Genomic DNA, 24,580 nt, shown 5'->3' with positions numbered 1-24,580 from the left:
TTCAATGTAACTATAAAGTCTTTTCAGCCACAGATCGACCGATTGGTAGATACCTACTGGTAGACTGATGCAGGTGTAACATGAATGCTGATAGTATACATACAACACCAAGATGTCAACTAATGTGTTTGCTTTCATCTGAATGATGTAATTTCGTTTAGAGTGTCTGGAATATATATATATATATTTATTTTCCTCACTGTATGTGTATATATATATATATATATATATATATATACACACATACAGTGAGGAAAATAAGTATTTGAACACCCTGCTATTTTGCAAGTTCTCCCACTTAGAAATCATGGAGGGGTCTGAAATTGTCATCGTAGGTGCATGTCCACTGTGAGAGACATAATCTAAAAATAGAAATCCAGAAATCACAATGTATGATTTTTTAACTATTTATTTGTATGATACAGCTGCAAATAAGTATTTGAACACCTGAGAAAATCAATGTTAATATTTGGTACAGTAGCCTTTGTTTGCAATTACAGAGGTCAAACGTTTCCTGTAGTTTTTCACCAGGTTTGCAAACACTGCAGGAGGGATTTTGGCCCACTCCTCCACACAGATCTTCTCTAGATCAGTCAGGTTTCTGGGCTGTCGCTGAGAAACACGGAGTTTGAGCTCCCTCCAAAGATTCTCTATTGGGTTTAGGTCTGGAGACTGGCTAGGCCACGCCAGAACCTTGATATGCTTCTTACAGAGCCACTCCTTGGTTATCCTGGCTGTGTGCTTCGGGTCATTGTCATGTTGGAAGACCCAGCCTCGACCCATCTTCAATGCTCTAACTGAGGGAAGGAGGTTGTTCCCCAAAATCTTGCAATACATGGCCCCGGTCATCCTCTCCTTAATACAGTGCAGTCGCCCTGTCTCATGTGCAGAAAAACACACCCAAAGCATGATGCTACCACCCCCATGCTTCACAGTAGGGATGGTACTCATCATTCTTCTTCCTCCAAACATGTTTAGTGGAATTATGACCAAAAAGTTCTATTTTGGTCTCATCTGACCACATGACTTTCTCCCATGACTCCTCTGGATCATCCAAATGGTCATTGGTAAACTTAAGACGGGCCTTGACATGTGCTGGTTTAAGCAGGGGAACCTTCCGTGCCATGCATGATTTCAAACCATGACGTCTTAGTGTATTATCAACAGTAACCTTGGAAACGGTGGTCCCAGCTCTTTTCAGGTCATTGACCGTGTAGTTCTGGGCTGATTTCTCACCTTTCTTAGGATCATTGAGACCCCACGAGGTGAGATCTTGCATGGAGCCCCAGTCCGAGGGAGATTGACAGTCATGTTTAGCTTCTTCCATTTTCTAATGATTGCTCCAACAGTGGACCTTTTTTCACCAAGCTGCTTGGCAATTTCCCCGTAGCCCTTTCCAGCCTTGTGGAGGTGTACAATTTTGTCTCTAGTGTCTTTGGACAGCTCTTTGGTCTTGGCCATGTTAGTAGTTGGATTCTTACTGATTGTATGGGGTGGACAGGTGTCTTTATGCAGCTAACGACCTCAAACAGGTGCATCTTATTTAGGATAATAAATGGAGAGGAGGTGGACATTTTAAAGGCAGACTAACAGGTCTTTGAGGGTCAGAATTCTAGCTGATAGACAGGTGTTCAAATACTTATTTGCAGCTGTATCATACAAATAAATAGTTAAAAAATCATATATTGTGATTTCTGGATTTTTTTTTTTTTTAGATTATGTCTCTCACAGTGGACATGCACCTACGATGACAATTTCAGACCCCTCCATGATTTCCAAGTGGGAGAACTTGCAAAATAGCAGGGTGTTCAAATACTTATTTTCCTCACTGTATATATATATACAGAATAACATTTACAGAAATATTTTAGGAGGACATTCGCTCATGTTTTTGTGATGTTTAAGATGTGATTTACTCATTAACACATTTTTCCCATAAAGAAACAAATGGCACTTTTGAAACTCATATTAGATGAAGAATCCAGTCACATCAGTAGTCTAATATTCTGCTAATACTGAATATTGAGTTGGGCCACCCAAAAGGGAGAGATGCTTAATAGGATCTTTAAACCTGAACCGTTGTGTGTCCTACATTCCTAAATGTGAAACTATATCAGGAATACTGGCCATTCACACAGTTGTGAAGCGAAACCCTTGTGAATCCCAGACCGGCTGGACTCTGGCACATCATTGAGCTTGACCTTTGAACTCACCGGGCTATCAGAGGAGTCGTCGGCCAGGTGCAACCCAAAATAGTCTCTCTCGGTCAGCTCCAGGTGCTTGAAGACAGCGTCCAGTAGGATCTCTCCTTGATCGTGCTTCTACATAGTATGCACACACACAGAGATAGAGGGGAAAATGCAAGTTAAGAATACATTTGAATTTAAGAATCATTTTTATTATTTTATATTAAATATTTGAATTTGAACCATTTAATTGTATTAAATACAATCATCATCTTCAGAATTATACTGTCTACAAATATTATTATACAATAACATTACTATCCTGTTTTCTTCACTTTTTAATTTGGCATAAATGTTTGAAAACAGGACCTAGAGGAACCTAGAGCATAAAATAATAAGTGTGGAAGCGAACTAAAAGCAAAATGGGATCAGAGCCTCATTAAACTTTGCATTTGTCACAACAATCATGTGCATCAGCAGCAAAGTAAAACCGGAAGTATACCCATATTTCCAGTAAATTCCAAGCCACTTGGGTGGTTGGAAACAGTCAGACGTAATAAGCCATTTTTATTGGCTGTCAGATCTGTTACAGCATCCTGATAGCAAAGCTGAGGCATTAGCAGCACTTTTATTTCCCGTTTTATCCATTTAAATGGTCCTGGAAATACCAAGACAGCATATTCTGAACATGTGCCTTCTGAGAAACACAAGGCAGACAGTTCAAACCACATCCACGCTCTGTTGCTCAATAAACAAAAATGGCAACAGTCACATCAGCAGAACGAATGACAGGCCAGCCGAGAGAATATGGACAATCTAACACCTCTGCAGAGCTGCAAAACATGCAAGAAAATACAGAAATATGGAGCGCAAATAGAATTTACATATTGACGCCACATGGAATTTTTTTTAAATGAAACAAAATTATACATATAAAAGATCTTCAAGCTACGGATCATACATTCTGTACACACTCCATAAAACACACCAGACAAATTATATGTTGTTATTGTTTTTTAGACAGGTTACATGCCTTTAGTCACATCATATTTATGAAGTGACTCAAGAGCATTCATACATGTCTTTTATATCAGCATGAGAGCAGACATAAATAACAAATAGTCAAGTCACATCACCTATATTTACATACTGCTTTATACAATACAGATTGTTTCAAAGCAGCTTCACAGCAGGTGAAGTAACAAACAGGTCACAAATAGGTCTTACAGCCTCTGTATACCTTCAAAAATAAACCATGGGAAAATTCTACGTATACCCAAAACAGGAAGTGTTTATATGGGCTTTGATTCTTCTAAAATTTTAAATTTCTTCTTTTTTTTTTTTTAGGATGTAGATATGAACAAAGTTCCCGGATTTTTTGGAACCTTGTGTTTCCTTCCCCTGCCCTCAGCACTTTTGTGTAGATTTACAAACTAAATAAAAGTGTCTGAGAGGAGACTTGCTGTGGTCTCAGACCTCGTGGCTATTCGAGTGTGCGTTTTCAACAGAAGTCTAACGTAACGGTAAGAACTGGAAATGGGATCCAAGTGCGGTATTTCCAATGAATGTGTGGATTTTGTTTTGTTTTTTATTTTGTAAATTAATTTTTTTTTAAATGTAGGGCAAGGACTTGGTTCTCTCCATCAGTTGTTGATTGGGTGGAGGCAGAACTGCTGAATGTGAGCTTGCAGTCAATTGTAAGAAAATGTTGGGGTTCAAACGGACTAAATGACTGTAAAAGTCTGGCATATGTCACCAGAGAGAAATAGTTTTACCAGAAGATCAAGTTTTTGACATTTTGATTAATCTTAATAAAGTAAAGAAAAATAGTGACATGCACGGATGAATTGTTCACAATAATATCAATAACATACATTTAGAAAATACTATAAATTTATATTTAATGCTGACTTTAAAGGAGAAAAGGAGAGGAGTGCGGTATGACAAAAATGCTAACAGACTTGCGCCAGCTTGTCCAGATATCGGAGGTCTTCAGGAAGCCTGTGAGTGTTTTGAAGACAGTCAGTCCAAAGGAACAGGCAGCAAATAGCTTTGAGTTCTGTGTTTTGATACTAAGGGAAGATTGGCACTGCACAGGAGGCCCACAAAGTATTTGGACACACTTAAGCCACAATTATAGCCAGCATGAAATTGATTTCTCAATGCACGTTCCTGGGGTTATTGGGCAAGATTCATTAGAGCATGCTGTTTTGAAGGAAAAAAGTAATTGTCATAACAAACGTCCTTCTAAGCTCATGTCACTAAGGCCAATTGTGATGTTAAATGTGTCCAGAACTAAACAACAAGGATGGCCCGCTAATCCAGGCCAGAACCAGAATGAGAGAGTTTCGGTCCAGCTGATGGAACCATCATTGGCCCTATTGGGCTGCTACATTTTACATACTGCACTCAAAAAGCTGGCTCTCAGACAGCATGCGATCCCAAATTCAATTCTCTTTTGTGGCTTATTGCACTTGAATGGTCAAATACACACAAAATTGTCAAAATGTCCATCTTGGTGAGTATATTTTTGGTCATCATCATCATCAATATTTTTTATATAAAATTATCATTTTTTGACAAGAATGGTTAAAAATCTAAACTACTGGTCTGACTGGGCAATTGGAACATATGCTTATTGTTAATCCACGGTGTTGCTTCTCCTTTAAATTGTATCGCTGTTGCCATCCCTCATTGAAAATAAATGAAATCCACACAATTTGAGGTACCATCCATGTCTTACGGCAAAGGATAATGCTTAGGGTCAGACTCAGGGATTTGAACAAACCCCCAACCCCAGTATGTGCAATATGATGTTACTTGCCTTCGCAAACACCACTGATAAGAAAATCAAGATCAAAGAGACAAAATCTATAAGAACCTAGACATTCACATTAAGAGAGACGCTACAAGGCAGCAATCAATTCTAATATTTACAAACTTTCGGCTACTTCTCTGCATTCCAGACGTAACATGCACCTTTACAAACACACAGATGAGACATATTTATGATGACCCCTCCGTAACATCAACAACATCAACTTCTGTAAATAACACCTCGCCCCCCTCCTGATTATTTGCCTCTGGTCCTCCTTCTCTCCTCCCATTAGACCCTGTGCTTCCGTTCCATGTGCGCCTTATACTCATCAAGGACTCGCTGTGTTGCCAGACTATCTAGGTCATAAAGAGGTCTAGCACAAAAAAGTACAGACAAGAGAGCGAGTGTGTAAATTTGATCAATGGGGCTGTTACATGAGGACTGGCTTTCCAGGAAATTTTGGTTACAAATCAAAGAACAGCGTGACATGACAACTTCTAAGTAAGAACGCCTTGATTCATCTAACAGATCAGCAGCTGTTTAAAGTGAGTCATGTGATGTTTATAGGTTTACTGTTTATTGCTTGCTTCAGTTCGAATATGGAAATACTTCCTGATTCACAGGAAACCCTTGGACAGTGTAACTGACGGGAAACCACTGGGGAAAACCTGAATAACTTTTTGTAACCCGAGCAACCTTTAATTCAATTTTGGCACAGGCCCTTATTTCAAGTCAGGACATAACAGTTCTCCGTAAGGACCCTTTTATATACAACACTTTGCACAACACTGAGGACAAGGATGAACAAACACAAGGGTTTTGCAATAAGACCAACAAATGAAAGAGCTGAGGATTTGTGCCTTTGCTTGTCGCGTGTGAGGGGTGTGTCGTGGTAGCTTTATATTGCAGGTGCAAGTATCTACATGAATCCCTGGAACCCTGAAGGCCACTCTTCATCCTGCTGGAATGTCAAGCATGCATCCTTCTATAAGCAGAATTACACACTATCCTCTAGCTAGAACATGAGCATGATGTAGAATAGATGACGCAGACTGGAAAAACTCACATAGACGACACATTTCAAACAAATATGCATATGATTTGGGGTTCATATAGGAAAAAAAGGGAACACTTTATAATAAGCTCTATTTATAAGACCTTAAACACTGCATAATGTTCTACAGATCAGGCATTCACATACAATCATTCATTGATTCATATATGATTAATGAAGTTTGGTGGCAATTATAGCTATTTATTACACTACCATTAAAAAGTTTGGGGTTAGTAAGATTTTTTTTTTTTATGTTTTTGAAATAAGTCTCTTATGCTCACCAATGCTGAATTTATTTGATTAAAACATTCAGTAAACAATTTACAACAGTTTACAATTTTAAATAACTTTCTAATTGAATATATTTTAAAATAATTTATTCCTGTGAGGCACAGCTGAATTTTAATTATTATTAGTCTTCAGTGTAACATAATCCTTCAGAAATCATTCTTATATGCTGATTGGGTGCTCAAGAAACATTTCTTATTATTATAAATGTTGAAAACAGTTCAGCTACTTAATATTTTTTGTAGAAATGGTATAATACTTTTACTGCATCCTTGCTGAATAAAATTACTAATTTCTTTTTTTTATTTTACTTAGCCCAACCATTTGAACGGTATAGTGTAAGTGATATTAAAAATGTTACTAATACGGATGCTGATAATTCACTTATTTAACCGTTAACTGACAGTTAAAGGGTTAAACAGGGTTAAACAGTTTAAAAAGTAATTTAAGTCATTTTGAAAGTAAATTTTCAAGATATTTTAAAACGTTTGCTGCATGGTTAAAAAAACACGCTAGACATATAAAATGGAGTTTTTGAGAGAAAAAACAGATAAGTCACATATAAGTTGCGTTTTTTTTTTTTTGTTTTTTTTTTTATAACGTAAAATACTGGTAAATAAAGCGAAATGTTTACAAACATTATAAACGCTATGAACATAGCTAATAAGCTATTTTAGTTCCCCTCACTCCACAACAAATCCTTTCAATTTAATGCTATTTAGAAGAAGAATACTATTATGTAATGCCAAAACAAATTCATTTAAAGCGAAACTGTAACAGAAACCCCTACTGAGCTCACGTAGCCTACCACTCTCTCATTAGGCACAAATCCAAATATTTCCATATTCACAATGTATTTGGACGCTAAACTATTATTTATTAAGTAAACTAGGCTTTGTACTTCACTTGCGTTCCAATATCGACGCAAAATATCATCCTTCAAAAGTGCAAAAATGTGCTTGGCATGGCACCACTGGGGCGGTGGTCACGCTGAATGGCACAGATTGTACAATGGACTATTTAAATTGAGCTGTGTAACTTTTTATGTTTGGGTAACTACTTTATTTTGATAATGAACAAACTACAATGTCAAGTTAGCATTGCTCGAACTGATATGTTGTGTGTGTGTGTGCACATGAGGTCACTTAAAATATTCCATTAATGGTCATACAGAAGACATCATTAGAAACTATAAAGGGTTAACTTTTATTTGTGTACACTCACAATAAAAACAAAACATTGTGCTTTTGTAAAATAAAGAGAACAAAGAGGATGCCGCATTCTGCCATCTCTGTCTCCTTTCCTTGAACTTTTTTTTTGGAGCGCTGCGGCTGCTTTTATACATAGCCTATATGATTTTATTCTGTTTTTCTTCGTTCACACAAGCGCTGCAGGTGCGTGAATCCTGCGATGTGTGAATCCTCATGTTCTGTTGTTTATTCTGCTATTTGCACATGTAAAATGAAACCCCTAGAAAACAAATGTTGTTATTTTTTATGGTTCACAGACTCTTATCCATTACAATTAAATGTAATTCTAATTGAACATAATCTTGTATGTTAAAGGTTAATGAGTTTCCCAGTTAGGAAAAAAATCCCTAATTACTAGTGTTTGACAAGGAAATAATCGAGATTTGTGTTGGCTAAAGCAAGCATCACTATTATTATTTCTCATCATAAATATGAATAGGGATTTGAAAAAAAAAACTACATGTATTAAACATCAGTGTGAAACTGGTCTTGCACCATGTTACAGACATGAATCATGTCTCAAATTGAAGAGAGTGTCTCTTGTTGTAGAGCCAAGCTATAACTTTTACAAATGACCAGACTCATCTGAGGGATGATGAAATGGATGAGAAACCACAACTGACTAACATTGAAAGAGGGACACAAGCCATAAAGACCACAATATCATGGACTCCATCCAGAACACCCTACAAGGAAGCATCTAGAAATGATCTATCAACTACCCAGAAGCCCCTAGGGTTACCGTGATTTTGTTCCTTTATATGTCCCTGGATCAACATCTTTTGTTGATCTTAGAACAATACTCCTGTCAAAAACCATAGTCCTAACCATATCCTTTCCCCTAAACCTAACCCCACTGTATACCTAATTCTGAGATCTAATGGCTGATTGGAATGTTATTCCAAGATCAACAAGGATGTTGATCCAGGAACATGTTCTACGTTGAAATCACATTCACCCCAGCAACCACATAGCATGACCACTCATATTTTCTTTAGAAAATGTGCATTTTCACATTTTCTTTAGAAAATGAAAATTTTCTGGGAAAACAGAAAAAAGGCTGTTGAATTCCCTTTTGTCAAATAGGTAGGAAAACACCCATAATGCTCTGGGCAGGGGCACGTTGCCGTCCATGGCCACTCCCACCAGCCTTCTTGGGATTGGCTTACTAGAGTCAAATATTGCCTTGCTTTAGTAGGAAAAACTTCTTGGCAAACTTTTAGTCATAATGGTGTTTAGTCATATAGTTCCCGGGTGCAAGCATTCAAGAATAAACATTTAGCGGGAGAGATTTCCTTTCGGTCTCTAGAGAAGGATCCAACGTATTGTAGGCAGTGGCTTAAGGCTGCAAAGAACCGTAAATACGGACAAAAAACGCCACAACGAACAATCTAAAAAACCTCCATATTTGTAGTCAACATTTCAAACTGGATGACTGACTACGAATACACAGTTTTATGCCAAACAGAGGGGAAACATTTTTAAAGAAACTTCCATTTTGTCACGCCAACAATCAACAATTTCTCGGTTCAGGCATTATCATTAGTATCATTAGTTCATGATCTGATCATAAGTAAACTGAATTATTCACATTACTTACATTGACTTTAAAAGGCTGGACAGTGTTATCCAAAAGAAGAATGTTGCAGACCACCTCGGTGCGCTGCCTGTCACGTGCCAGCTCCGTCGCCCGGACATTGTAGGATCTGCCTGCAGGCAACCGGAAGCGTGTGGTCATTACGGTCCAACCAGAGTCTGTAACACAAAGATATCTGCTTACGGTTGCGCAATTCCAGTATGATATAACATTTGCATCAGGTTGGGTTAGTAATTAATTAATTTAAAAACAGGTATAATTATTACTATAAATATAGAATTAAAGCATAGACAATTTTGTACTGGTTAAACTGGATCACAGCATTTACAAGGCTGATTCAGACTCCAACTTAAATGCACACATGACAAACTGATATTTTTATGTACAGCCTACATTATGCCTAAATATATCTATTTCCTTAGGGGTTCTTATGCAGCTTTCCTGCTAAAAGTAACAGCAAACGGGGACATGGAGGATGGACTCAAAGAAGAGGTATTCACATACACAGAAATACATTTCATTGTGTTGCCTGTCGATGACATCATATCCCTGTTACACTCGATTTCTTAGATTTTACTTCAACCATGGAAACACCAAATATTCTTTAATGTATTATGTGTTTTATTAGACAGGTGAGCAACTGTTTGAATACATTTATTGTCAGAAAAAAAAAAAATCATTGTTATATAGGTCAATATGGTTAGAAATTTGAATCTCTCATGAAACAATATTTTGTCAAGTGGCTGACAAAGCATAATCAGAAAATCAAAGAGCTTTATTTGTAGTAAGCATTTTCTCCACCATACAATGGCCCGGTTTCATAGACAGGGCTTAGATAAAGCCAGGATTAGGACTTAGTTCAATTAGGATATATAAATAGTTTTTATAAACATGCTTTAGAGAAAAACATTACTGGTCTGCATCTTGAGAGAAAACAATATTTTAAAATATAGGGGCTTTTGCACCAGGTAGTTATTATGAACTTAGCTTTAGGAACTAGCCACCAGGGTGGTTCCCCGAGAACATTTTCCTGGTTGAATTTGCACCGCCAGTAGGAACTCTGAAGTGACGTAAGCCACGCTTATTGTTGTGACTTTAATTTTGACGGCGCAGCGGACCTTTATTTTGAAGGCGCTAAGAACGCCAGAGCCTGATCACACAATGCTCGTATTCTACGTGTTCATTAGTTTACGATCTGTCTAACAGTCTTGTCTAATAAGTAATTAGATAGTAGAAAGATACATAGAAAGTAGAAAGTAATGAAAAGGTTGGTAGTTTGCCGTGTGGTTGATGTCCAGTGTTGCTATCTGAGCAGAATCATGTTTCACTTGGTCCCCTCAAAGTTGCGTTGGATTTTTTAAGAGGCCCATCTGGCACTGTTTTCTATGTTTTAGAATTAAACATGTCTAATTGTAGAATTAGTTTCTAGAGTAAATATTTAAGTATTTTTACACAGCCTTTTTAAAAATGGCAGGTGCTGGTGTTTTGCGTGCATTCGGCCAATCAGCGTACACTAACGTCACTGGTAGTTCCTATAGTGCTGGTTTCATAGACAGTAAAAGAAATGGACACAGCGACCCCATTGGATTCAACGGAGAAAAGTGAGGTCAATTAGAAGCATTCACTTCCTGATGGCTGACCGTACTGCGCAGACTCAAACTGAGCTTGACGACGTAGATGTGACGTGAACAAACCCGTCTGTCTTCTAGTAGCTGTGCCAAGAGAAATCTGAATCATTCCCTTCCGAAACTTGCAGAGACGGAGAGTGTGAGTAGGAGGTGTCCATGAACTAAGAGCAGGAGAAACTTTTGCTAAGTATTCTGATTAATTATTTTGTCATTTTGCCTCCACGTCCCCCCGATTGCCTGCGAGCTTCTCCTCCTGTCTATACGGTCATTTCTCTACTGTGCGACAGAGAGTCGCGTGGTCATGACGCAATCGTTAGCCTATTTTTACAAAAACTGCTTCTACGGGGCCATAACGTAAGATACAAGGTAATGGAGCCTTTTATACATTTTCGTGTTTCTTTAGAAATAAATAATGGACAAATGGAGTCTTTAAACGTCTCAGATGTAAAGTTATTCGCTGTCAAAGTGACGCCAAAATGAATGGGAGTCAATGGAATGCTCACAGCAGGTGATGGTCTGCTAATCAATGGCGGCCCCTGGAGAAGCTTCCATTTTTTCTGAAAGATTACCCCCTTGGCTGGTTTAGACCCAACTCTGAAGAAGGAGCTCAATTAGTTCCTCCAAAAGGAGTTCCTAGAACTAAAAATCACAGTTCCTGCGGTGAGAACACGCCAAAATCTGTACTTCCGCTAATAGTTCTAGGAACTATGAAAAGGTTCCTTGTCAGTGCAAGTTTTTTCAACATTTTTCAAAACAGCTCAAACATGCATTTTAGTTTAGGGCTAGGATTAAGCCTTGTCTGTAAAACCAGGGGAATATATTTTAAAATGAACTGCATTCCATTTAGCAACACAAAGTCATCCAGCTTGTATTAATATGATATGCTAATATCGATCTAGCTTACCGCAATGTGCCACAGTGTAAAGTGTCATACCAGCAAGAGTAACGTTATAACATAACTTTCAAAACACTCAAATGTACTTTTAGTATGATAGTTTTGACCAAGTAAAACAGCCCTGTGTTAACCCACAATTTTAATTAGTCAAATAAAGCGACCTGTATGAGAAGTAATTCAGCACCAGCTACTATTTCATTAGAATTAAATAAAATGTGAATTTAAGTGACCAAACGTAACTAACAAAAGTTGAAGTTCAGAGAAGGAGGTGGCGGACGTTAAAAGTAACTTTAATTGTAAAATAAACAAACAACAAAACGAAAGAAAGAAACAGCAGGGGCTAGCCTGGCTCCGCCCTCCTACATACTTCCGCTCAATTTCTCATTTTCCTTCAGTACTCCGTCTGGGTTTGCGGTATATTCGTATTGATTGGTTATGGCAGATCCAGAGCGGCTCTGGGCAGATCCAATGGTTTTTAACTTCAACAGAGTACCCGCCTTCAAGGAAGTTAACGCTTGTCAATGGAGAGTGGCCAGACCCTCTGTACAAATGAAATGTACGAGAGTCTGTTAGGACCAGGCTAAGCAGCGGCTGACTGTGGCATATATATATATATATATATATATATATATATATATATATATATATATATATAATAAAACAGCAACATAAAATGTCACATGCAGGCTCTCGGCCCCACCCTGCTTCATACCACAATAATGTTAATAAAACTTTAATACATTAGATCACCCATGAAAATGATTCCTGTCCGAGTCCTGTTGGATAGCTTCCCATCGGCTGTGGAGGTGTAAACGACAACTCATGCTCATTCTTGGCGTCATCAAGCTACGCCTTTGTTATTGTTTTGAATAAATGACCATAGCGGCAAAACTTACATAATGTGCCTTTAACCTTTAAGAGATTCAATTATCAGTCTATTTTTTTCCCCCTCACATTTCTCAGATTGTCTTATCTTGGGAAATCTGTTGTGCTCTATCAGGTGAATAGAACAGTAGAGCAGTTTGTGTGTAAGATCAGCCATGTGGAAGCGCTTTCTATTCAGGATTCTGACATGTCCACGGGTCATAACCAGCAGGCCATCCACAGAGACTGAACCCCTCTCATGTTCATTCATAGATCTACAGTCATGTAAAGGTCACAGAGAAATATCTCTGACCTTTAAGGTACCTCACCTCACAGGGATTTCTGGGCATTCAAGCTCAAAGGTTTTTTGTGGGGAAAAAAGGGAAACACTATAATAAAGCATTTAGATTATATATAAGCATCTAAAATAAAATAGAATACATACAATGACTCGATAACAATTCCTATAGTTTTGAAGGGCATGTGTGCATGTCACATGAGCAAGAGAGATGAATGCCTTATGAACTAACAACAGATTACCATCATTTTGTGAAAATGCTAGACAGTCTAGAACAACATGAGGATGCATACATTTTAGCCTAACAGACCATTAAGAATGAGTGCACCTTGCGTGAGTCTTGCACAGTTATAATGAAACATGTCTGAAGTAATCTTGCTGATGATAAGGTACCTCACCTGACTGCTGCCTCTGTATTTAAAACAAATCTAGAGAGAAACTGCCCTTTGCAGACAATAAGTTTCTGTTGTTCACAGGTTTATTAATGATTTAATTATAGAGTATGACATTTGAATGAAGCAGCTTGCATGTGCATTGCTGGAAGTCAATAAGAAAAATAAGAAAACAGGAGAGTAGAAGGGCAAACTACTGAAGACAGATACAGTTTACAAACTCAAGATAGATGCTAAGAGCAATGTTCTCATTGTGTCATAATGCCGAACAAGCAGCTGAGGGACTTATAAAGGTGTAAACAAAAATTCACCTTAATGGTTTACTATACGGTCTTCCAAAAACATCAGCTTTAATGCATTCAAAGCACACAAACTCAAAGCGCAAAGGTCAGTAAGCATGGCAGAATCTACACAGCCCAGGTGTCCTCAATGTAGCTCGATCCTCCTATGCAAGCTAACCTTTATATGTCTGTTCCCTCGGGGGACGTCACCTAACCACATGAGCGTGCTTGAATAGGCTTCCATTACATCAGCTCAACAGAACAAGCATTTAACTCGCAAAATATGAATGTGAAAAATCATTTGGCTGCACCGGTGCAAGTTTCTGACACGCAAACAAACTAATGAGGGTCTATAAAATACCATCAGAATAATAATTCACCAAAACATAAAACCTATATGCAAATTATTTATACTATGATTGGCTGTTCTTCTTTCTATTGTTTCATTCCCTCTGCCAATTTCATTTTTGATGTGAAATTATGTTTTGAGGTCCCTGCATTCAATTGTACAATCTCAATGCAAAAATCACCTGTCAAGTTTATTAAATATATTACATCAGCGACAGTCAAATTGGACGAATACAGACATTGATGCAGATCCTGTTGTAAATAATAGTGAAAAATCACTTTATAAAACTGTTGTTCCATTAGTACCCCTTAGCAGATTTTGACTCATATACAACCATTCCGTTTAAAAAAAAAAAGAAAAAAAAAAGAAGTGAATTCATACTTTCAGTAAAAATGCAACAACAAAAAAAAGTTACTTGATTACCAAATCCGCCATTCAGATTCAGCAGGGACCATTTATGTAACTTAAAAATACTCAATCTATGCCATTGCCATAGAAGCATAAATAAAGACGCCTCAAAAAGTGATGTATTTTTGTTTCATATATGATATATTACTATATCACTTTATAATAACTTACTTTCTTTAAATTAGGGATGCACCAAAATGAAAATTCTGGATGCACTTGGCCGAAAACCAAAACCGAAAATAAATAATACATTAGAAATGAATGAATCAATTTTCAATTAATGAATCAACACTTAAATACTGTAGCTAAAACAAACATTTAAATTGCACATAAGGCACTTTTAATAACATAATTGTTTCTATTCCAATTTGTTGGTGAAATATAAACATTCAAACCAAAAACTGTAATAACTTGTTTTCATGACAGATTTATTCAAGCATACATTAAACAATGAAGACCTCACTAACAGATTAAGTACAAATATAATGAATTTGTAATACAGTGCATATATTTAGCTAAATGCTTCTCTCTAGAGTTATTTTTTTTAGCTAACTAATGAGTTTATGGACATTGAGGTAAATGTAACGTTAAGTGACTCTGTATAGCCTACAAGCTGTTTTATTGACGTCTTTCCACGGTTGAAACACTGTGATTACATGAGACATGATACATTTCAGTAAGTTGTAATGTATCTTTCAACATACCTTCTGGTGTTCACCCATGTATATGTCATGCTGTAACAAGTAGTTAAGGGGAGATGAGATGATCAGTTCATGTGCGCTTGATCTGTGCTGCCGCTTGAACTGTATTAAAGAGCGCCAAAACAACATTTATTGTTTGAATTACGTAATAAAATCGATAGAATTTGAGACTTTGCTTAATATTAAAAGTGACAAACCAAAAAGCCGAAATTTTGGTGCATCCCTAATTTAAATAACTCTATAATATCATTCACAAATATACTGAGCCAGAAGTCGAAATTTTCTGGAAATCAACTTACAAATAGCTTATTATTTAGTGGTCTATGCACATTATACTGAAAGAGAACAAGTATTTTAACATAAAAAAATTACAAAGTTCCCCTTTTTCATTGGAGGATGTGAATAGTGGGCATGAAACACACATGAAATGCAAATGATCAAAATCAGGTAAAATTACAGTCACTTTAACATTTATTAGAAGCTTACACCAAATTGTTTTTGTGTGCGTTCTCAGGTACAAAATATTGCAAGGCATGGCAAAAGGCTACACTAACAAGCTTCTTGGTTCCCCTGAGCCAATACTCAAATATTTTTTGATTAAAGCTGCACATTCCAGTCAATTCTGCACTGCTTACAGTAGCAGGTTTTGGCTAACTGCTGAGGGTTTGTCCACTCTAACGACGCTGTCAGTTTCTGGACACATGGACCCTGCATGTTTCCACTCCTGCATCCGGCCTCTCCGCCGAGACACCACCACCGCCGGAACACAAAGCTACTTGAATAAAAGGACGACTACCACAGCAATCAATATCCTGTAAACAAATCTGCCTCACTTCATTAGAGGGAAGAAAGCCTCCCCTGGGCTGAAGATGGTAGAAGAGTCTTGAGCACTTTAGTAATGGAGACTACAGCTGAGAAAGCGGCTAGCTCAACTCAAATGTTCTGTATTCATTATACGTCCCCAGGCGAGGCAAGTCCAGATCGATAGATGCTGTGTGTACTACACGGTCAACTTGAGCCTTGAGCCCTTTGCAGGGATGTGTTGTATGTTGGAAATCCCCATGTCAGATCTCCTTCCATTCATAGGATACAGATGACTCAGGAGACTCACATGTTACTCTGTCCATTAGCTTATGCACGTTGTAGTCTTTGAAAAAAAAAAAAAGGTTTTGTTCAAAATGTTGCTTTTTTTAAATGAAACTTGTGTGTTGATAAAAAGAATGCATAGAATAAAGTTCGAATAAATTTTTTTTTATAGCATGTTCAGATATTTAAATGACAACATATTCTGGGAGCCATGAAAGTTTTGTGCAAATTATCAAAAATGCTAGCGGTGGCTGGCAACTTTTTACAAAAACGCTGGCAGGGAAAGTGTTAAACAGTTTAAGCTAAATTAATTGTTTTTAAAGCAAGTTTTTTTTTATGATTTTAAAACAACTTTCTAACCAGCATGAAACATTAAGCTACCTAAATTAATAAACACTTCTTTTGCCAATATAGTTCAATAGTTAATTGTAGCCTGATTACAGTTGCTTAGCAACTTGCCGCATTAATAAAGTATTTGACTAACAGTTAAAGGTATACTCTTCAGCCTCTTTAACACTTTATCTACTTATGATTAGTAATTCTGGCATAAATGTGGGCAGTCATATAATGTTTTATGGATCCAAGGATTTCCAAACAAGCTGATTTTACAGCTTAATACTTAAATGGTTTCAAATCTGACAGTAAAATTATATTTACTATAAGTACATTCAACTTTTATTTCATATGGAGAATTAGCCTTCTCACAATATGATCTAAAAGCTCTTAGGAAGTGGTTGAATTTGCATTGCCTTGAGTACGTGGATCCAGAAATAGTTCATTTTTATATTAGAAAGTGTTAAAATGCGACCAGCATATCTAGATCAGTCAACAAGTCAGACTCTGACCAAAACTGAAACAGGAGAATGATCACACAATTATGCACAGACATCATTCAGAATTACTGCTAGCAAAAGGACTCCCTCAGTCTAAAGCTTAAGGTTTAAGGTTACAGTAGCACTGTTGAACAAGGCAAAACAAATGCAAACACTCTCTCTAAAAGACATTTGCAAAAATGCAGCATAATACCGCAACCACACAATACAGAATTGCAAAAGCACAGAGAAAGCTTAGAATAGCCAATAACTAATAAAGGATAAAGAGTTTGGTAAATTTGCCATGCATGTTAGCTTGAGGTTGGTTTGAATCCCATTTTGGGAGAACAAACACAGACCTTTCCTCTACAGCGAATGGCCAATGGCAGCCCACATAAACAGCGCAATGTGCTGCGAGTGTGTTCTCTGGCATGTGGGGAGGGGAAGTGGGCGTACATCCTGACTCAGGTGAGTATACACACTTTCAAACTAGGTCTACGGGAGTCAGTGTGTAACCAGATACAAGCACGATCCAGTCAATCTCTGAACTTGACGTTTTTGCAGCCTCTGGCTACATTTGGCACAGCAAGCACAAAAGCAATGACTAGAGGAAGTAAAAAAGGAAAAGAGTGATTTTTCCAACCACTCTGCTTCAAAAACAGTTTGAATGTGGATGAGGGAAACGAAAACCAGCTTGGACAGTGTGGAATTTTAAGGGAAAGCACTTTAGGTATTAAGACTTTTAGTGTACTACAATAGCTTTTTTGTAAATGTCTTTGTTCTTATTTTTTGTAAAGTTAAAATAAACTATATTATGATTAGTAATATAATTATTAATAATAAAAGAATTGGAGGAAAGGATGCATAATTGAATTTTTACCTTCTGAATCATAGGCTAATCAAATCGAATAGTGAGCCAAGCAAAGATTCACACGTCAATTAAATTACCATTGCCGTGATCTAATGTTCACTTAAAAGTGAATCTTTAATAACACTTTTAAATAACTGTTAATCTTTAGCAAATCTCAAAATTAATATATATATTTTTTTTTAATGTACATTATAATGTTTTGATGTCTACATTTACATTGGATTAAATACCCCTAAGGTATTTAAATTAATTTACACTATTTAAAAGTATCACAATTAAAAGTATTGATTTTAGTTTTTAGTGTATTATTATAAATGTATGTGGTACAAAATTTTAACATTAGCCATTTATCGGTTAATGACCATAATATGAAAATAACTATAAAGCTTTAAATAATTATTGATTCATCTCTAGTGGGAATACTTCAAAATATCCCATTGTATTTGCATGGTTCAACAAGAATACCATGGTATTAAAATGGTAATTTGTCCCAACAAGCCATGGTACTCGTTAGCCTATGATCATTCAAGTATACCTCACAGAAAATAATCTAACCTCGGCTGATGTGTCCAAGCATGCAGCGTCGGTTCCGTGAGGTTAAATAAAATGTAATATGCAGAGACAGTTACAAGTAAAGCCATTAGTAGGCTGATATCCTCGCCAAAGAGTAAACATTATGGGCTATGTTTGTTTGAGTATCCCAATGCAGCAACACTGGAAAAATGTGAAATGTAAAGCTAAGAAGCAGTGGGCCCATCAAAACAGGTCTACTCTGAACTGCAAAGTTGTTTCCTAGTTTCAGCATGTCTGGTAGTAGCATCTGAAATCAGTTTCCTACTTTCAAATTAACTACAAGTAAAGTTCATAACACTGTAATTAAAATGTTCCACTCACTCCAGATTTGTAAAACACCACATCAAACATCCTATATGGAAAAGGGGTCAATGAACCAACACTTAATTAACTTTTAACAGTTAGTTAAGCCCTTCCACTCAGGCCCTGTCTACACCTGGTATTAAGATGAGTTTTGGTTGATCGGATCACAAGTGGACAACGCTACAGGTGTAAACAAGGTCTAAAATATTTTGAGCTTGTCCACTTTCGACCACTTCCAGAGGTAGTCGAAAACGCATTCGGACAGATTGTTTTCTTAGTGTATACGCTCATGTGGTCAAATGTGTTCGAACAGTCACAATACTGACCTAACGAACGCGTAAACATTATTGGAAGCGCGATAGCAAGACTGGATTAAAACTTTTCCGGCTGAAGACCTAAGTTTGGATAGAAAAATAATAATAAAAAAAAATAATGTACCAAGCACAATGTTCTCTCACCATTCCTGATTTAGCGTTCATCCGAGTAGAAACGAAAGCTGCTTGTGTGTTTTTCCAGTCTCAGGTCGCGTTCATATGTAAACTGCACAAGCTTGTTTCGTCCATTAGATCGAAAGATCTAAAAAAAAACCTTCCATTTACTCGCCCATAGACCCTCCCCTCGAACAAATCAGGACAGATGTGGTCAAAGGTGGACGGAAGAGATGGATTAAAAGTTCTTCCCATCTTTGCTGCTCTCCTGCCCTCTGAGAGAAGTCCCAATCAGCATTTTTCATGCACGTCACTCAAACATTTGTTTTAAAACACCAGGTGTAAACGGGAATATGTCTTCCTCATCTACTTGTGATACGATCGATCAAAATGCATCTTAATACCAGTTGTAAATAGAGTCAGTCATTAAAAAATACAGAGGGTCAGGGTCCAAAATATGTTTAGTTATGGATAGATAGCTTATGGTTCTTCTTATTTGAACAAATTCCTAATCTACAAGATTATTTAATTTTCTTTAATAATTTAATTTAATTTTCTAACTCATAATCTTGCAAAAGGCAGTCACTGAATAGTTACGTGCACACATCACAAGCATAATGTAAATTTCTTGTGAAAATATTTCATGCACAAGTGGTCCAAACACAGGGAACAGGCTTGTGTAATAGAAGGGATAATACAGATGTAGTCTACAGATATAGACACACTCCCGTGCGGTGGAATTTTTCCAAACGACTCTTCCTCTTTCCGTCAAAACACAAGAACTTTACTCAATGCTTAAACATCTCATTGTCTCTTTGAGATGTGTCACGAGCCTTGCATTAAAAATGGAGGGGAAAAAAGGAGGTCGTCTATTTTTGTCTGTCTGAGTTTAGTTGCAGACAGGCAAAAGCCAATGAAATGCAGTAGGGAATCTCCACAGGTTTGATCATAAATTGTATCTTCTGGGGCAGAAGGGACATTTTAATAATACTTATTCTGTTTTGGATGTTTCATTTCTTTTAAGGTCAAGTTAAACTTAGTGCTTTATTGTATGGCTAAGATTTTTTGGTAACACTTTAAAATAATGTTCTGTTTGTTAACATTAAGCCCCTTTCACACAGAGATTCCGGAAAATACACGGATAAAGTGACCCGGGTTCATATGATTTTGGTTCATTCACACTGCCAGTGATTTTCTGGAATCAGAGAGTGCGTTCACACAACCCGTAAAAATCCTGTAAAGACGTGACATCGACGTGACATGTAATGTCTCAGCAGCGTCTTCAGTTTGCTTATGAGCTGCAATTTCTCTCTCGAGAAACCACGCTTGTGCATTTTTTTCCTCTGATTCGATCATAAACTTGCGCATCATCACGTACCGTTTCACAGCTGGCGAACGATCCCGGCTTCAGCGTCATCACTACGACACGGCATTATTACGGCTTTTGTTCACACAGCGCGCGTTCCGGGACTGGACACGGCAATGTTACTAGGTCCCCAACCCGGCATCGATCCCGGCATCAATCCCGGATTCCCGGGTCATGTTTGCGTTCACACAGAAGGCGTTCTGGCAATTTGCCGGCAATTTCCTGGGTTCAAAGCGCTGTGTGAAAGGGGCTTTAGTTACCTACAGTAGTTCAATTAATGTTAATCTCAACATTTACTAAAACGTTATTAAAATTAAACATGCACTGTAAAAAAAAAATTACATCCCCAAGTCAAAATTTTCAAGTGACTGGTTACATCTAAATTTTTCAATTAGTCTGACGTATTATTTCTCATTGAGCCAATGTTAACAGACTATTGCAACAAGAATTGCACTTGGGCCAATTTAAAAATGTAGATGTTATCAGTCACTAGAAAATTTTGACTTGGAGAGGCTAGACATTTTTTACAGTGTGTTAACTAACATGAATATGAACAAGTTAATAAATACTGTTAAAAAAATATATACTGCTCACTGCTAGTTTAAGTATGTTAACAAATGAGGTTAGACATTTTACAGTGTAATATGTTGATTTTGTGCTCAAGAAACATTTATTATTATTATCAATGTTTTAAAAAATTAAACACTTTTTTTTAGGATTTTTTGATAAATAGAAAGATCAAAAGAACAACATTTATTTAAAATGGAAATATTTTGTAACATTATGTTTTTACTGTCACTTTTGGACAATTTACTGCACCCTTGCTGAATGAAAGTATTCATTTCTTTCAAAAACGTACTTAATTCTTACTTACCCCAAACATTTAAATGGTAATTAGTGTAAATGTCAAATAAGTCTCAAAATAAGAAATTGTATTTCCTGTCCGCATAATATTTTTTTTTAAAAATCTCAAAGTAAAAAGGAAGCTCATGATAGCTTTTCCTTTCCATTTTGGAGCACTTACCACAAAAATGTGACACTCATTTCCTCAGGGCCGAGCGCGTGTTTGGTGACAGCATGAGGAAGCAACACTGAGATTCATAATTAACAAAATCTATGATGTGGATTCGAAAGAATATGCCATTTCATCAGAAAAACTTGAAAATGGAAATTATTGAATAAATCCTCCCTCGCAAAAACAACACACAGCTAACAATAACAAGTACCGTTACCCTTGTAAAACACCTTTGAGTCTGCGACAGATGGGCTGTACACACAGCTGTGATTTGCTTCGGTCATATCTGCTGAAACGCATGCGATGTGTGGCTGGTGATCCGTTTGAGTGCCACATGAGCGGTCACCGCAACACCGCTGACAGAACACTCTCTATTCATGATACCGAGGCCAGTCATTCATCTCCAACCATCTCTGACAGGAAGTTTTCATTGGAAAGAACAAGCAGAGAAAATCTGTCAAAACAAGCCTGTATTTCCTGCAGGCTCATCTCTTTATGAATCAGATCTGAGATGAATATATTTGACCTGGCAGTAGAAGGTGCAGTGCTTAGATGAACTAATGATAATTCCTGATTGTCCAGTTAAATCTGATGGGTGTTTCTGTATTGCTATACCCAAATGTTTTCAGTCACTTTGACCCCTGGCGTATGTGGAGGTGCTCTAAACTTTGTTCCATTCAAAAGCTCTCTTAAGATTTGCACCAAGTAACTAAGTAGGACACCAAACCCTATAATAATTTCCACAAAGAACAACAGCGCTTCAAATTATCAAGAGAGTCAGACACTGAAATTTTCAGTTGTCTCGCAGATCCGCTGATCAGCCTTGTGTCATCTTAGAGAGCACACCATCGTTTAAAAGTTTGTGGTCAATAAGCTGGTCATGTTGTTAGTTGTTGTTTTTTTGAAAGAAATTAATACTTCACTGAAAAAAATGATTCGCTGAATTTAATAAAAAAAAATTATCGTAAGTGGTTGCACACAATTTAAACAAATGCATTAAGTTGAATTTGTTTAAATGTAGGTAAAATCAATTGTGTGCAACCACTTACGATACATTTTTTTATTAAATTCAACGAATAATTTTTTTTTTCAGTGTTTGATTCAGTAAGAAATAGGAACACTTTTATCAAAAGTGACAGTAAAGACTTCTACACTTAAAGCTAGAACGCTAAAACAGTATTTAAAGTAAATAAATGCTGTTTTTTTTAAAGATTTCTATTCATCAAATAATCCTGAAAAAATGTCACAGTTTCCACAAAAAAATTAAGGAGCACAATAAGATAATAAGAAATGTTTCTTCAAACCAGCATATTAGAAAGATTTCTGAAGGATCATGTGACACGTTTTAATAATATTACCTACATTTAAATGAATAAATGCTACTCCCATCAGGAAGCCCAGCGATTAATACGACAAGAGAACTGTGAAAAAGGAAGACGCTTCAGCTTGAAATGAAATATCAGCTCAGTCTGAGAGAGTACATGGTGTTAAGATCCCATGAAACATCTCCATAATAAGGTGCTTAACTTGGCCATGGGTTGCTCTCAGGAGGTCAGAATTTACACTGCAATGTGCTCGGTCAGGCAATGTGGTTTCCAATACCGAGATGGGCAGGTGCTGCCAGTTCCAACTGTCTGAACACCTGCCTCCAGTTACCCCCTCTTCAAAACTCCTCAATTCAGCTCCACATGGCCTTGGCTCAGGTGCACAGAAACGCCTGCCAGGGCCCTTGGTGCAGCCCTCGCGCCCCTAACAGCTGACACCCTGAAATCATCCGGACTACTCCTGCATAACATCCACTCAGCCCAACGGGATGTCATGTAATGTTCATGACCATTCATGAAGATATTTCTATTCTCTTTTGCATATGGGTAGTATCTTTTTGTTTGTTCTTTACATAAATAAATACTTTTATTCATAAAGGATGCCTTAAATTGATCACAAGTGACAGAAAAGTGAAAATTTTCAAATTAATGGTATTCTTTTTGGTTACGCTTTATTTTAAGGTGACGTAGTTACATTGTACTTACTCAAATAAGTACTGAGTAACGTTAATTACTTACTATAGAGTTAATGTTAGGGTTTGGTTTAGGGTTAGTTACTTGTAATTACACATATTATACTGTTATTACTATAGTAAGTACATGTAGTAACGTGTAACTGTCACCTTTAAATAAAGTGTTAACTTTTTAACTTTATATTCATCAAAGAACATTTTTTAATTAGCACAACTGTTTTCAACATTAATAATTAGAAGAAATGTTTCTTGAGTGCCAAATCAGCATATTAGAAAGGTTTCTGAGGGATCATGTGACACTGAACACCGGAAAAATTCAGCTTTGCCATCACAGGAATAAATTACATTTGAAATATATTCATATAGAAAACAGTTATTTTAAATTGTACCAATATTTCACTATTTTACTGTATTTTCAATCAAATAAATGCAGCCTTGGTGAGCATAAGAGACTAAACATTTTAAATGTGTGTATACATATATATATATATATATAGGCTACATATATATATATATACACTCCTGGGCAAAAAAAAAAATATGAATAATGGGCCAAGCCAAAAATATTATTTAGTGGTCTTCTAATGGTTTTGGTCTCCCAGTTCGTTTGAGTTTAATGCGAGACCAAATATTCACTATATGGTTCAAATCTGGACTCTGAACCGGCCAAACATGAGCCTGATGGACTTCTTCTCAAGCCACTTCTTGGTTGGCTTTACAATTTGGGAAGCAACTTTGCCTTTGAAAGCAAGCCATTCTGCAATATTCTCCTGTACTCCAAAGCTTTAAATGAGTTTTCACAGTGAAGCAGCTCACCAATACTAGCTGCTAAAAAGGCTCCCCACACAATGACAGTCTCTTCCTCCATGCTTCACTGTGGGAGAGATGCATTTATTATTATATTCTAACCAGACGTTCGAAGACACCGCTCTGGAGCATCACCATCCAACCCGTGTTTCATTGTCATCACTTCCCAAATTCTGCCAAAAACTTCATTCTGTCTTTGAAATTTTTCTGAGACAGAAAAAGTAGTGCATTTGCTTAGTAATTTCCTGACCAATAATTTGTGGTTAAGACACTAATAGCTTTGTGTATAGCCA

At 36.9% G+C, this 24,580-nt stretch overlaps 1 protein-coding gene across 2 annotated transcripts in view; it reads right to left on the bottom strand.

The window, feature by feature from the left end:
* Positions 1 to 24,580, bottom strand: part of ptpn4a (protein tyrosine phosphatase non-receptor type 4a) — a 53,995-nt gene that overhangs the window by 27,783 nt on the left and 1,632 nt on the right. For both annotated transcript variants that reach the window (XM_084421483.1, XM_084421484.1), the window contains exons 2-3: positions 9,197 to 9,351; positions 2,214 to 2,321 (exon numbers count right to left, since the gene is read on the bottom strand). In XM_084421483.1, coding sequence (XP_084277609.1) covers positions 2,214 to 2,321; positions 9,197 to 9,334 — 246 coding nt within the window. In that variant the 5' untranslated portion in view covers positions 9,335 to 9,351. The remainder of the gene's footprint in view (positions 1 to 2,213; positions 2,322 to 9,196; positions 9,352 to 24,580) is intronic.

This window comes from Rutilus rutilus, assembly GCF_951802725.1.
Source record: "Rutilus rutilus genome assembly, chromosome: 10".
Lineage (NCBI taxonomy): Eukaryota > Metazoa > Chordata > Actinopteri > Cypriniformes > Leuciscidae > Rutilus > Rutilus rutilus.
This window is presented reverse-complemented; position numbering and strand designations above follow the sequence as displayed.